The 13,661-nt window shown below is 35.8% G+C and overlaps 1 protein-coding gene across 1 annotated transcript in view; it reads left to right on the top strand.

Moving 5' to 3' along the window:
- The window catches only part of LOC106871579 (glycine receptor subunit alpha-2), a 39,029-nt gene that overhangs the window by 19,631 nt on the left and 5,737 nt on the right, over positions 1–13,661 (top strand). Inside the window, exons 4-6 of the mRNA XM_014918086.2 lie at positions 2,784–3,010; positions 4,017–4,099; positions 10,948–11,085. Coding sequence (XP_014773572.1) covers positions 2,784–3,010; positions 4,017–4,099; positions 10,948–11,085 — 448 coding nt within the window. The remainder of the gene's footprint in view (positions 1–2,783; positions 3,011–4,016; positions 4,100–10,947; positions 11,086–13,661) is intronic.

The following is a 13,661-nucleotide window of genomic DNA, read 5'->3' as shown; positions in this document are numbered from 1 at the left end:
ATTCTATCTAGATGTTTCGAAGACCAGACAGGACGTACTCTAGAATAGTCTCTTCCTGAGTAGTGGATCAACCCACTACACAGAGGATTCCAAGGTGGCAAACACAAACCAAGACAGGAAAAAATGGACAGTGAAAACAACATTCAAAAGCCGTACGGCCAAACGCAAATCTGAGGTAGAACGCTAGTAGTTCGTCTTGCCTTCACAGCGGCTGGAGTGAAAAGAAAGTTGACCACAGGTCACACGAGAGCAGAGAGGATGGTGGAGGGAGGAAGTGGAACAAGGAGGAAGGGACAGAAGCAGTGAAGTAGAGGCCAGGACAGAAGGGTAGATAGGAAGATAGAGGAAGACAGATAGATAAATAGATAGAGAGGATGGACATGCAAGTTAAGCAAGTCGATATACAAAAAAAAAAAATTAAGTACATTTAATACAAAAAAGGCACGGACAATAATTGAAAGGTTGAATAACAGTTATGCAAGTTTAACAGCTGTTTCTGGGGGCTTGATGGTTCAAAATAATGATTGTAAATTGATTCTATCATCGGATAACACCAGCCTCCGTCTTTCCATCTTAAACTCCATTCTGTCCACACTTCAAATGTAAAATTCCTTCCTGAAGACGGAGGCTGGTATTATCCGATAATGGAATCAATTTACAATCATTATTTTGGGTCATCAAGCCCGCAGAAACAGCTGCTGGTCTCATAAAACTGTTATTTAACCCTTTTAATTCCTGTCCGTACCATTTTTGTATTAAATCTTTTTAATATTCTGTGTAAATCGATTTACTTAACTTGCTTATCCTTGCATTTACTCCTCTACCTGCTCAAGTTTAAACCTTTTGAGAATTACGAAGCATATTCTATTCTATACAGAGAATACCTGTCTTTAATCTATCTATCTATCTATCTATCTATCTATCTATCTATCTATCTATCTATCTATCTGTTTGTCTGTCTGTCTGTCTGTCTTCTGTCTGTCTGTCTGTCTGTCTGTCTGTCTGTCTGTATATATATATATATATACGAGTATATCGAGACAACGATAAGAAAAGATATAATTATAATTTATCTTGTTTGCGGTGAAGCGCTCAGACAACCTCTAGAAAAAGACTCACAAGTTCTCTTCTTCTCCTTTGATCTTTGTGTAATGTATGTATGTATGTATGTATGTATACGCACGTGCTCGTGTGTTAGCTACCCTGACAAATTTAGAGAGGGTCGGAAAGAGGGAACTGCTGTAGATAATTAAATCATGCGACTGCAACTCTTGAACCGACCACAACATTACAAAAATACATTTCAACTTGCTAATTATTATTATCATCACTCTTCTTCTTCTTCTTCTTCTTCTTCTTCTTCTTCTTCTTCTTCTTCTTCTTATTATTATTATTATTATTATTATTATTATTATTATTATTATTATTATTATTATTATTATTATTATTATTATTATTATTATTATTATTAAGGCGACGAACTGGCAGAAGCGTTAGCACACCGGGCGAAATGCTTAGCCGTATTTCGCCCATAGCTACATTCTGAGTTCAAATTCCGTCGATGGGGTCGATGAAATAAGTATCAATTGAGCACTGGGGTAGATGTAATTGATTATCCCCATCCCCCAAAATTGCAGGCCTTGTGCCAATAGTAGAAAGGATTATTATTATCATTTTATTGTCTTTGCACAGCTTCTAACGCTGCAGATGTACTACGGTGTCAGCTGTTCACTACCAGTGAACTCACAGCTTATTTTGCTGGGTTTGATGGAAAGTGTCACCTGTCCACAGCCAGCAGACTAAGGTGACACCTGTTTACTGGTCATGCTTCAAGAACTCTGCGAAGAATTCTTGCATTTCCAAGCAATGCTGATTTTTGTAGGTGTTCTACCTTCACTCAAACTTTTCCTTTTTTTTTTATTCACTTCCTACATATGGCTGTGAATTCACGAATTCAGCCAGATTATTTTTTGTTGCTAAAGAAATGAACAGAAAACATAACTCAAGTCAACATAGACGTTGCTCGATGGTATTTTTCTCTGCTGTAAATGTGTGCTGGATCATTGATGAGAACTTATTTAAGATGGAAGATATATGTAGTTTCATGGTTTATTCCCGGATTCTATATGGTAGGTTGTTCCTAGTTCCAACATGGCCTAACTGCATAAATCCTATTTATTGGGCGTTTTTGCTTTCTAAGTGTAGGGTCACAGTTAAGTTCACCATCTTTAGCATAAGACCTCTAAAATAACTTGAGATCTTCGCTTTGACATTTTTGTTTGTTTGTTTTTTTCGTATTGTCCGTTTCTAAAAAATAGAAAAGTTCGATCATGTGGTGCTTACAACACGTTTCTCATTTTTTTCTTTCACCATCAAATTAGCTGTTGAGCTGCCAACTCTAATCTTAACACAATGTTTGAAGATCAAACAATATTTAAGCTTTCGTTTCTGGATCTTTTCCTGCCAAGGATTAAACAATAAAATCCCAAAGTGCCCCACTCACTTAACTGTGATGTTGCTAGAATCTCTCCATGGTTCGAGGCAAGAATGGTTTAAAACTTAAGTCCCAACCTCACTCACCGTCTGCTTAGCGTCATCGTAGCTCTTTTGAGTTTATTTTTCTTTTTAATTACTTCTAAACCATTTATTAAGATTGTCTTTGAATATCTGATCCTGCATTATCTGATTTCACATACTATGTCAAACGTATTAATTTAATTTCTTTTCAAATACACAATTCTGGGATATGGCACTAAAACCTCTCTTTGGCATTTCTATTGCAGGATTTTACACTAAGTATGTTTTTATATCAGCGATGGTGTGAACACCGTTTAATGTTTCGAGGAATCGTTAACACAACCTATTTAGAACTAGATGCAAATGCTATAAAAGAAATATGGGTACCAGACTTGTATTTCCCAAATGAAAAACGTTCAAATTTCCATGAAGTTACAATGGCAAATAGGATGCTCCGAATAAATGAAGAGGGAAATACGCTTTTTTCTATGAGGTACATATAATTTACTTTATTTGTCTTTATTTTGTGCAAAATATTTGTTGTACTGCATTGCGCATAACATTTTATCAAAATCAATCCGATCCACAAAACTAATTGTAAAATGCCGATGTATGGAACTATTTATAGTATAGTATGGAACTATTTATATATACAAGAAAATCGAAACTAAGTGTAATAGTTTTAACAGAAACTTATAAAAGAGGTCTGTGTTTTGAGCAAAGCCCTATGTTTTTGACAAAATATTATAGCTAGTACTATTCCATGTGACAAATGTTATACACAATGGTATTTTAATCTGTCTGTTTCAAGTGTGTATATTAATTTAATTCTAGTTTCACAAGCTTTCGCCCAAATCATTAAATGTTTTGTTTACTAATTTCTATAATGGGGCAAGCATTTTCAGCTTAGCTCAGAATATCCAAGAATAGTCGCCACTGAGAAGACCAAATTAGATCGAAACGCCTGTGTTTGGTGATTTCCTGATCTTCTGAGCAAAGTTCCATGTTTTTGACATTAAGTCTCCTTGAGATGTTTCTCTGAGATAATATGTCACAGCTGGTGCCGTTCCACGATTGTATTTACATTATAAATGTCATAAACACTTGTATTTCTATCTAAGAGTGTCCAAGTTTAATTGTTCGTAAATGTAATTGTTCGTAAATGTAATTGTTCGTAAAATTAATTGTTTGTAAAATGTGTTTTCTAGGAAATAAATATCAGAAAATTCATAAATGAAAAATGAATCCAATTTTCAAGATAAAGAAATGTTAATGAAAGATCTTAAAAAACCATTTACTGAAACTTAAGCAGACAGATAGATAGATAGATAGATAGATAGATAGATAGATAGATAGATAGATAGATAGATAGATAGATAGATAGATATGCATATATATATTTATTGTACATAACTGGCTTATTCTTAATATACCTTGAACTATTTACATGAATTATTTAACGAATACACTATTTACTTTCTCTTTCATCTTATTTTCAGAATCACGATGACATTAACATGTAAAATGAACCTTCGAAATTTCCCATTCGACAAACAAGTTTGTTCAATGCAGGTAGCCAGCTGTAAGTATGGAAGATGGATAACATAGATTTATTTTCTAGAAAAGAGAGGCCTTTTTTTTTTTGCTTCCAGAAGATGTGAAGCTGTGACATTCAATAGGTATGAATTACCTAGCTTCAGCCGAAAATGAAGATTTCATCTCAGTTTCAGCAAACCTTACATTTGGAAATGTTGCGAACTAGAATGAGTATTGTATGATATTTTTAATGTCAAATATTCTTGAATTTAGATTTAAAATATTCAAGGCAATGAATATCAACAATCTAATTAGAAATATTTATGCAATAGCGATAAGATAACGTTTGCCCAATGACTGATATTATTCTAATCAATTCAACTGATACAAGAGACTACTTAGGACATGTTTTGGCACAAAGCGAGCCTTTTAAGAGGAAAGAGGAAGTTGTAAAAGATGGTGAGTAATTTCATCAATTTAGATTACCTGCAGATATCATCAACAATTGCACATTCAGTTTTCGCAGTCATTTAAACTTCTTTTAATACCCAACGTTAATGGGAGTGGAGCGGAATGATACACCATCAAGAATGAGACTAATCTTTAAACGGGGTCCAACCAGGAATCCTCAGTACATCGTAAGCTATATACCACATTCCTCGCTTTACAGTTAACCCGTGGGTTCATCTTACATACAACACAATTGTTCTCCGTACAGGGGATTTATCAAAGGGGTAGGTTCTACAGATCAGGGCTTTTATGCTACCCTTTGCGGTGAACTAGCATACCTTTTTTTTTTTTTAGAAAAGCATTAAGTAAGGCTAATCTACGGATTAAAGGAGTAGAGAGGTCTGGTACCCCTATAATATCCCTGATCTGTAGAACCTAGTCCGTTGATAAGTTCACCTGTACGGAGAACATTTGTGTTGTATGTAAGATGAACCCACGGGTTAACTACTAGGAATCCATTTATGGGTTAACCAACATATGAGCGACGGGACGGAGAAATACTCGGGTTGGCATCCGAGGGCGTAGCAAGCCGACTCTGAGTGACGAAGCCCCTGTCTTTGTTATGGCATCCCTGTAGGAGAAAGCTGACACGTATATAAAACCCGCTTCTCTGCTGAACCGGATATCCTACATTTTGCTTGTCTCTGGGCTTCTTGCTATTACTCGTGAGAGTCGTTGTGATTCTGTGCAAGCCGCACTCGACATATAATACTTGCAGGGGCATAAACGACACTTACCTATCAGCAAATGCCATGATCGTGTAGACTGCCATCATGTATGTCTGTCTTTGTTCAGTTTTATTTCAATTTGTGTTGATTCTGACGGTGTTTATTTCGATTAATAGAGTTTTGTTTGAGCCGAGATATGTGCCTCTGAATTTAAAGGTTAAAAACCGCAAGAACTTTCTTGACAACCAAAAAGTATTTTTCGAGTTTTGTATGTATGTATGCGTGTATGTATGCGTGTATGTGTGTATGTATGCTCGCAGATTTGTATATCTTGCTTTATGTATGTATTCTCATGCATATAGTTGCATATCTAGACGTGCTCATATATATTTAAATTATAAACTCCTGGAAAGTTTTACGGATATTTACAGTTCTAGTGATGGATTGGATCTGTAGTCTTCGAATCAGCTTTCTCCTTTCTGCTTTTGTGAAGCCTGATTTCCCAAGATTGGCACTTAAGCATGTGTGTGTGTGTGTGTGTGTGTGTGTGTGTGTGTGTGTGTGTGTGTGTGCCTTTGTTAAAGCACGTCTGTAGGAGAAGGTCACTCAGATATAAAATCGGATATGAAGGGAATGGCACTGGATACTTTGCGTACCTTTTGCTTCCGTTAGACATCTTGGCGCTCCTATAATCCTCAGCCTGTGACCCATATTGGCATTGGCACTAGATATTTTGTCCTAGATTGTTTCTGGATCATGTGAATAGGGTGGATTGGGTGTGTGTTTTAGTGACACGTATACATAAACCAACAGTCTTCTCTACGTTATGGATTTAGAATGGATGTGTGTGTGTGCGTGTGTGCGTGTGTGTGCGTGTTTACATGTTTGTGTGTTTGTTTTACTGCTATCGCTCATAAATAGTAATAAAAAAATGGCTGTCTGTCATTTTTTTTTTCACAATAAACCGGATTAAATAAAGACGAGACCTTTCTTTATTCTACAATACAAGGAAAACTGACATTTCCTGGCCAATTTGAAGAATTAACATCACTCGCATATGTGGTCACCATGTAAACTTTATGGTCTGTGTTTTACCGCAATAATAACATTAATGTATAAACTTTACAGAACCGCCAAATATCAGGGGATTGTCTGATCAGAAGACCATTTGCCACTGCGTTAGATTAATCTTCGACGTTACTTCATTATAAATTCAAACTGGTAAAGAGACCTTTTGATTCTTGGCCAATTTACTCTGACGCTGGGCACCATTCCTTTGGATGGTACACTTGGCTCCATAATAATAACGATAGCGACAACAACAACAACAACAACATGAAAATTAGCAAACGACATCATATTCTTCAATGCATGTGTATGTGTACATATATGCATGTATGCTTGTATGCAAACACGCACAAACACACACACACATATGCATGTATGTGTGTGTGTGTGTGTGTGTGTGTGTGTGTGTGTGTATGTATGTATATTTATATATATACACACACATATGCAGCAGCAGCATGCACGCACACATGTATAAATATGTGTGTCTGTATGTGTGTATGTATGTGTATGCGCGTGTGCGTGGTTGTGGTAGGTGGGGGGGGGGGTATGTTCATTTTTCTTTTTAATTATTCATTGTTTAATTATCGGCCTGATCGCAATTCCTTTCATCATTTGCAATGAATCAGATAATCGAGGGTCTCGAGTAAACAAAAGGCGATTGTTTGAATACTCGCTTCTATAAAACACTTAAATGACGAGATGAGTTGATGTGAAGGATTACAAGGGTTGGATTTATATGAAATTTGATAGAATCTGTAGAAATGTCTTCAAAAGCCCTTGTTGTATTTGTGTATGTCGTTGAGCACGATGATATTTCAGAATTTCAAGTTGTTCGTGAGCATGGGAGTGTGTGTTTGTGTGTGTATATTTTATTTCATTTTACTCTTTCTTCATCATATTAAAACGATAACGACAGATTCCTCTGGTGTAAAAAATCTGTTAGCTATGGAAAGAAGGAGGTAAAAGTGTGTGCAATAGAGAGAGAGAGAGAGAGAGAGAGAGAGAGAGAGAGAGAGAGAGAGAGAGAGAGAGACAGACAGACAGACAGAGACAGACAGACAGCGAGAGAGAGACAGAGAGAGAGAGGGGGGAAAGAGAAAGGGATTCAAATGAGCGCAAATGGCAAATGAACACGTACATACAGACGTGCAATGACGGCAATTACCCGTGTGTGTGTGTGTGTGTGTTTGCGAGGTAGAGGAGGTATGTGTATATGTGCGCATGCCATTACCGTTTGTGTTTATGTGTGTCTATGTACCAGTAGCATTCGTTTGACTCTCTCTCACTCCCTTCTCTCTCTCTCTCTCTTCTTTCTCTCCTCTGTCTGTCTTTCTCTGTTTCTCTCTCTCTCTCTCACCCGACACACTCTACCTGAGGAGTTTACCTGACGATTTAACGCAGGTGTCTCAGGGCATGTCATTGCCGTGAACATTGACCATTTATATATTAATAAACGTGTTCCTAACTTCATTTGTAAAAAATGTTTATCAGCATTTCTGGATACGGAGTTTTACCAACGGTTTTCATATCAATAACTGTGTTCTTAGCTGTCTTCGTTAAAGATCTGTAACGATATATCCTCGATATGTGTGTGCTGTCAATTATATAATATCACGTACTTCTTACATTATTCTGCTTCTGAAACTGAGTTTGGTGTGTTAAAGCGGACAATAATTGTAGAGTACGAACCGATAGGGGCAGAAAAAATAGATGGAAAAATTGGGGAAAGAGTGAAAAGAAGAGAAAAGATGAAAATTATGAATGAAGACAGAAGAATGGGGAATGACGAGAAGTATTAACTCAGGAGGACAGGAATGAAATATATGCAAAGAAAGGAAGTAGAAGGTGTCTTATGTCAAATGAGAAAGCTGAAACTAATAGGGAAACAAAAGGAATTGTTGATCAAGAAAGCAAAATACGAGGGATGAAGATAAGCAAAAACATTTTGTAATATTTTGTATAAACCAGAATGAGAAAACAGGCTGGAGAAGAAAACATGACCGAAGAGAATAAACAAGATCTCCTAGATATTAATCAAAGGATTCTGAAGGAAATGGCAAGATATTATTATTATTATTATTGAGTGGGAAAATGTTTAGGGTTGATAATGTACCACAAAATGGGCTGTGGGATTTACTCGGGTAAATCTATTTTATTTTATTTTAATTCAAACATCGATTGATAAAATAACACTGTACAACAATGATTTTGCTACAGAGAAGAGAACATCATTTTCTGGAACGGTTTTTACCATTGATAACGAAAATGAACTCCGTTATTCATGAAATGACTCCAGTGTTTCGTAAAATGGACCGTCACTAAATAATGTTTTTTACTATAAAGTGGCCGTTTTCTGTGAAAATAATATTTTTCTTTTTCCTAGAATTAAAGCGAGTTTTCTGTTATTAATAGTAAATACGTTGTGTCTTTTATTAAAGGAAGAACATCTATATTTTAGTACAATATTTATGTTTCTTTCTATGTATAGCATCGGGTCTATCTGTCTGAAGAAACCAGCAAAAGTCAGCAAGCATGGAGGGACTCCACTTCCCCTTATATCGAGTTTCCATTTGACTTATGTCTTGGTGGAATCTCTCACCATGTTCGTCGCTGACGTCTGCTGCATTCTGAGTAAATAAAGCTAGATGCGAATGCAAATCGCGAACTTTTAACGACATATTACACCTTAATGTAATAACTGAAAAGCCGAAAAGCTAGAGTCATTCTGTGAGAAACGGCTTCCATTTTCGTGATCTACGCATAAAACTACCCTAGAAAACGTTATTCTCGTCTCTGTAGTCGAAATAATGTTCGTTTTTGTTGCACGGTGTAATTGGATCGTTATATTTGTCTATATTTTGTCTCTATGTTTCATTAATATTTCTGTGTTTCAATGGTACGTATTCAATTCGCCTTTTGCCTTGTCTTAAGCCTCTGAATACCTTGATAGGATCGTCAGGGCACTGTTGTAACACACGACGTATGTTGTGCATTTTTAGACCTGGAGAATCCCCCGCCTCTTCAAAAAGTCCATAGCTATTAGAACCAGTTGAGAGACTAAATTACTTCTTAAGAAATTGATGTTGCAATCCAGCAGTATTTTAATTCTGATACGATTTATCAGAATGTTTGAGGCAAACTTATTTTTGAACAGATTTTTTCTATTTTGAGTCGAAGTATCGATTTATTGTAATTTTATCTTCAAACACATGAATATACACTACTAATAAATTAATTTAGTCTAATATTAATAGAAGTACAGTCATGTTTGTGTTAGCAACATATCCCGTTTTCATTTGTTGTATTGATGATGATTAAACTCTCGAATACAAATAATTTCTTTCAATACACTGAATGAATGAAGACATGAGATTTAGTAAAAGGAAAACTCCGGACAATCGAATTATTTGAAAACATGGTTTACTGTAAGAAAAAAACAACTCGTTCATCGAATTTGGGAGCGTATGAGATCATTTTCAAAAGTTAAAAAGTCCTGTAGTAGACGAGCTAAATATAGAACATGGAATGAACAGAAAGAGTCGGGAGTAAATCAAACATAAATATTAGTGTGAGAGATATGAATTGGTCTTATCATCGATTCTTAACATTCTGAATCCGTTCGATTAAAATTGGGCAGGGCGCTTTGTCACTGACGAAATCCTTATATATAAAAACAATCACTGCATGATATAAGATAATGGTATTATAATTACACTGGCCTTTTGGAGAAACTATGACACATCTAGTTTCAGTAAGCTGTATTCTGCCACTGACAAGAATTTGTTTTTGGTGGTGGTGCTGGTGGTGGTAGTGGGTCTTCAATAATTAACTTCTGCAATTTATTTCTTAAATATCCTAATTTCTACGCCTGCTCTTGTACATACAATTAGTGTTTCTCCCATCACTTCTTCGGTTTATGCTTTGCCGAAGGAGTTTAATAATACTAAAACATGTCCAAAGTTGTACTGAAAAGATTAAAATAGCGCTAGCTATTAAGCTTATATTGTCTTTTCTCACTGCATAATTATTTTTATTTTACTATTCAACAAGCGATATGTAGAAACCCAAAAAAGAAAATCAATCTTTATAGCCATCTGTGCACCATACTTAATGCATAGACACAATCGATAGGCCAGTTACAGCAGTGTTTGTCCTGAGATAACATCAGCTATTCACAACATCAGTGAATATTGTATCCATATTTCCTATATCAGAACTGACGAATTCTAGCGCGGATTTGTGGCTGACTGCGAATATACGTCATTGAACCAAAAAGGCTGAAATGCGTCTGGCATTCTCACTGGCCACTGCCGAGACGAATTTTCATTTCTCTCTGACATTTGTTGTGCTTTAAACACAGCATAACCATTTGAGGCGTTATCTTAGGATAAATATTGCAGTAGCAGGCCCCATCAATAGTTTGTATACATTTAGTATGACATATAGATGGCTATTTTAATAAAAAATTTACCTCGATTGCGTATTCCAGATTCTTTATATTCTTTGTTCACTCCATGATATGATTAATCTATTTAATGCTATCGTTTGTTAATTTGTTATAAATTTTACTTCTTATTGTTATTATTATTATTATTATTATTATTATTATTATTATTATTATTATTATTATTATTACTTTTTATAGTCAGTTACACGAACTCAACATTATTATTGAAATGGTTTCCTGTCAAAGCAGTTCAAATAAGCAAGGATGTGGTTGACACACAATTCATAATGCAGAAGGTCTCACAGTCTGAATGTGTGAACTTTGTTCGACAAGAAGGTATGTGAAATATAATCAAATGTTAGTTATTAGCCATAGAAGCAGTATTAGCACCAAACAGCAATCTTAATATCCTATTTGACATGGGTATGCTTTAAGAACGCCATAAAACTGCGATATACGCCCTGGGAAAGCGTCTCTTGCAAAAAAAAGCACAGAAACAGTAGCAGCAGACAGAAGATATTTGCTGCTGCGAATATTTCTGGGCTTTTTAGCACTATACGTCTATATGAGATGCTTTCTCAGAACGAATACCTTAGTGTTGTGGCGGTCTTAAAGTATATCCACTTTATGGTAAATAGGATATAATCAAATATTTAAATACATCGATGTATACTTCAAGTCATTCAGTCAATGGCAATTGTGAGTTTAAAATCCAGAAACAGCAGTTGGCTATCAGTTACAAGATAAAATACGAAACCAATTTACAAAATGAGAAATGATGCATCATCAAATATCATCGTCAAGTCTTGTATTTGTATTTAGTTACTGAATTCAAATTCCACTGGATTCGTCCTCAAAATGAATACCAGTCACATACTAAGGATCACTGGTTATGAGAGGTTTTGGCACAGTTGTTTTGGCGCCGCTGATTCGACGCTGACTTATTTGACATCAGATGTTCTAATGTTTCTCTACCTCTCTCTTTATAAACTCCTTGTTATGCTTATATGTATGTGTAATCTCTCGCTGTGTGTCTTCTCTGTCTCACAATTTGTATGAATATGTGTATATATTTTGTGCGTGTGTATGCGTTTTCCTCCGAAGCCAAAACGTACTGTTGCCAAACCAGTCAGCCGTACCAAATCGCCAGCGTCCAAACAGCAGCGCCCAGTTATCCCATTCCCTGCTTCATTCTACTGAATGTTCCCAACCTCCAAAACCATGTACCTTTGAATGGAAGTAACGTTAGAGCACCAGGAAAATGTTATGCAATATTCCGACTCTTTAAGATCTGAATTTCAAATCCCATCATGGCCAACTTTGTCTTTTCGGGATCCATAAAGCAAAGCACCAATCAAGAACTGGAATCGATAGAACCAATCCACTCCTCTGTAATTGCTGGCCTTGTGCCAGCGCATGCCATCAAAGTGACACTGGGGTACAAATATACGAAACCCAATATACCTGTCATGACTATGCGTCTAATAAGGGTACACCAGGCACATGCATCACCATGTGTGCAACATGGTGATCTCATATCGAGATAAACAGCGCATGACCTTGCAGGTGGGGCCCAGTTTGAATTTTCTGCAGGTTGAGTCGCCCATCCCGCTCAAAAGCCTGAATAAGGGATATTTAAGAATGATGAACAAAACCCCCATGTTTCCAGAGGTAAATTATTCAAACCCCAAAGAATTCCTTTCAACACATGGCTATGATGCCCCACCACTACTTCTGCTCATGATCAGAGATGCACATATCGTCAGCCACCAAGGGACATGCTCAACTCGTTAAGGTCAAACAACTGACAAGTAAATCTGTGCTATTAAGCAGAATATTTGCTGTAACCCATCTTTTTATACCAAGACAAAACAATGTACATGATAACACTTCCAATCAATTAAGGTCAAAAGCAATGAGAGCCACTGCTTGGTACTGCATCAGGGCATTTATTATCATAATTGTTGTTGTTGTTATTATTATTATTATTATTATTATTATTATTATTATTATTATTATTATTATCGATGTGTTGTACATAATGTAGTTTATTACCCTAAAGTATCAAGCTTCGTTATTTTACATCCGGGCAGGGGTATAGTCGATGGGTTTTGTCTTTCATCTTTCCAGAATTGTTAAGCTAGTACAAGCTACAACAGGAGTCGATTCAATCAATTATACTCCTACGAAGTAGTTTGTATCTACCACCACAATTCCTGCAAAGCTACCAGCCTAAAATGCAGAAACAAAAGATTTTTTGGTGCATCACACAAGCTGCAAACTCTGCTGCATCGCAGATTGCATTCGGTTGTTTTGTTTCGTTGCCAAGAGGATCTCTACCGGTTTTACATCTCACCCATAAATTTGTGGTTTTGTGATCGATATCATAATCGATATTGATATGTTATATCCGTTTTTTATTTAAATTTTATTTGTCGTTATTGAATTATGCATATAAATGTTGTGTTAATAGAAAAACTACATCCGTTTTCGTTTCCTTTTTTGTTTACGTATATTATATATAATTATTTGAATGTATGTATATGCGTGCACACATCAGTGAAGTGTGTCAATATATGTGTATATATTATATTTTTGGCTGGTGCTTAGCTTTCTCTCCAGTTGAGGGTTTTTTTTTTTTACGATATGCTATAACAATCTTTAGTAATTCTTGAATTAAGAGTTGGCCAGATATTCTCATTTTTATTCACATGCATTCTCGTTTAAAATAGTGCACTCGTACTCCAGCTTTTTATAATCTTAAACAAAGCTTCTAGAACCTTCGAAAATGCTATTTAGCGGAAATTTACACAACTTTTATTTAAAGTCTACCAACCTTAATTTTTATCGCCAGCCGATACTGATTGGTCGATAAATATTTATGTAAACATTCATACCTGCTATGGTCATAT

The sequence above is a fragment of the Octopus bimaculoides genome, chromosome 7 (genome assembly GCF_001194135.2).
Source record: "Octopus bimaculoides isolate UCB-OBI-ISO-001 chromosome 7, ASM119413v2, whole genome shotgun sequence".
In the NCBI taxonomy this organism is placed as follows: Eukaryota; Metazoa; Mollusca; class Cephalopoda; order Octopoda; family Octopodidae; genus Octopus; species Octopus bimaculoides.
The sequence above is the reverse complement of the archived record's forward strand: the minus strand, read 5'-3'. Positions and strand labels throughout refer to the sequence as shown.